General features: G+C 36.3%; 1 protein-coding gene across 1 annotated transcript in view; it reads left to right on the top strand.

The window, feature by feature from the left end:
• The window catches only part of LOC103680203 (lysine-specific demethylase 6A-like), a 143,311-nt gene that overhangs the window by 54,109 nt on the left and 87,646 nt on the right, over positions 1–1,556 (top strand). Inside the window, 1 exon segment of the mRNA XM_040636038.1 lies at positions 469–589. Coding sequence (XP_040491972.1) covers positions 469–589 — 121 coding nt within the window.

Below are 1,556 nucleotides of genomic sequence, written 5' to 3'. Positions count from 1 at the left end.
GAGCCGAAGGCAGACGCTTTTAACGACTGCGCTACCCAGGCGCCCCAAAAGTGAATTTTTTAAAAGTAGATTTATGTGGAGTCATAAAGAATGAGGATTAACACTCTTACCCTGTTGCCCTTTTAAAAAGTTTCCTACTGTTCCACTGTCTGACATGCTTCACAAAAATTAAAATTGGTTATTTTCGTAGAAAATGTTATTAAACCTTTAAAAATTGTTGGGGCGCCTGGGTGGCACAGCAGTTAAGCGTCTGCCTTCGGCTCAGGGCGTGATCCCGGCGTTATGGGATCAAGCCCCACGTCAGGCTCCTCCATCTTTTTGTAATCTTAAAATATCATTAGTAATATTTTTATAATGTTGTAATTTCTGTTAAAATTGTGTAACCAAAATGTTTCCTGGACTACCGAGGAATGTACATATAAATATTAAAACCTTAGATTCTTTTTTTTTTTTGTCTTTATTTTTCAGGGCAATTAAAGCATTTCAGGAGGTGCTTTATGTTGATCCGAGTTTTTGTCGAGCCAAGGAAATTCATTTACGACTTGGGCTTATGTTCAAAGTGAACACAGACTATGAATCTAGTTTAAAGGTAGGTGCCTCGGGGTTTTCTTGGATAGACACCATTCCATGTGTGTGTGTGGGGGGGGGTTAAGTGTCAACAGTATTGAAGAATGTTGGGATTTATATTAACTGCTAAAAAATGAATGCATTTATGATAGACACTAAAGGGTTACAAAGGGGTTGAATTTCAGGGTACACAATAGATTCGATGGTAAAATTTGTAAGATAGGTTTTTAGTGTTTTACATTTTATTTACTTGGTTTGTTTTTATTTTATTTTTAAAAATGTTTAATCCTAAAATTTGTGATCACAGGAAACAGAGTTTTTATTTATTGGAGCATGTAAAACACTGGCTATCATAAAGATAAAGAAGAGTTGGTTATGGATGCTGTGCCAGTAATCTAATGCCTGGCTAGCCTTTCATTTGAGACTGATAGAAATCTGTCCACTTCTCATAGCAAGACATGTATCATAGCAAAATTCTGTGAAAGATTCTTATCTGTTAAGACTGCTAGTTTGTGAGTATAAACATCACTGCAAAAAACATAACACACCTCAATTCTAACAGAAATACGATTTGTCAAAACTTGATTTTTCAGAATTTCTGGGTTTGTGCTGTCATTTTATGTTTTCTAACGGTATTAGTGGGATTAGAGTTTCTTCCTTGCTTCCTCTCTCTTCCTTATTTCCTTCCTTTTTAAAGATTTTTTTTTTCTCAAAAAAAACAAAACAAAACAAAAAAAAACACAAAAAACCATGACCAGGGAGAGTGGCAGGTAGAGGAGAGAAGTAGACTCCCTGGTGAGCACTGAGCCCCATGTGAGACTTTATCCCGGACCCTGGGATCATGACCTAAGCTGAAGGCAGATGCTTAACTGACTGAGCCATCTAGGCATCCTACAAAGTTTCTTTGCTTAACAAAAGCGTTACTCTTTCAAAGAATTTAGGTTTTTGGGGAAAGAACAACAGGTTTTATGTATTTAAGACCATTTTGA

The sequence above is a fragment of the Ursus maritimus genome (genome assembly GCF_017311325.1).
Source record: "Ursus maritimus isolate PB19 chromosome Y unlocalized genomic scaffold, ASM1731132v1 scaffold_Y2, whole genome shotgun sequence".
NCBI lineage: Eukaryota > Metazoa > Chordata > Mammalia > Carnivora > Ursidae > Ursus > Ursus maritimus.
The sequence above is the reverse complement of the archived record's forward strand: the minus strand, read 5'-3'. Positions and strand labels throughout refer to the sequence as shown.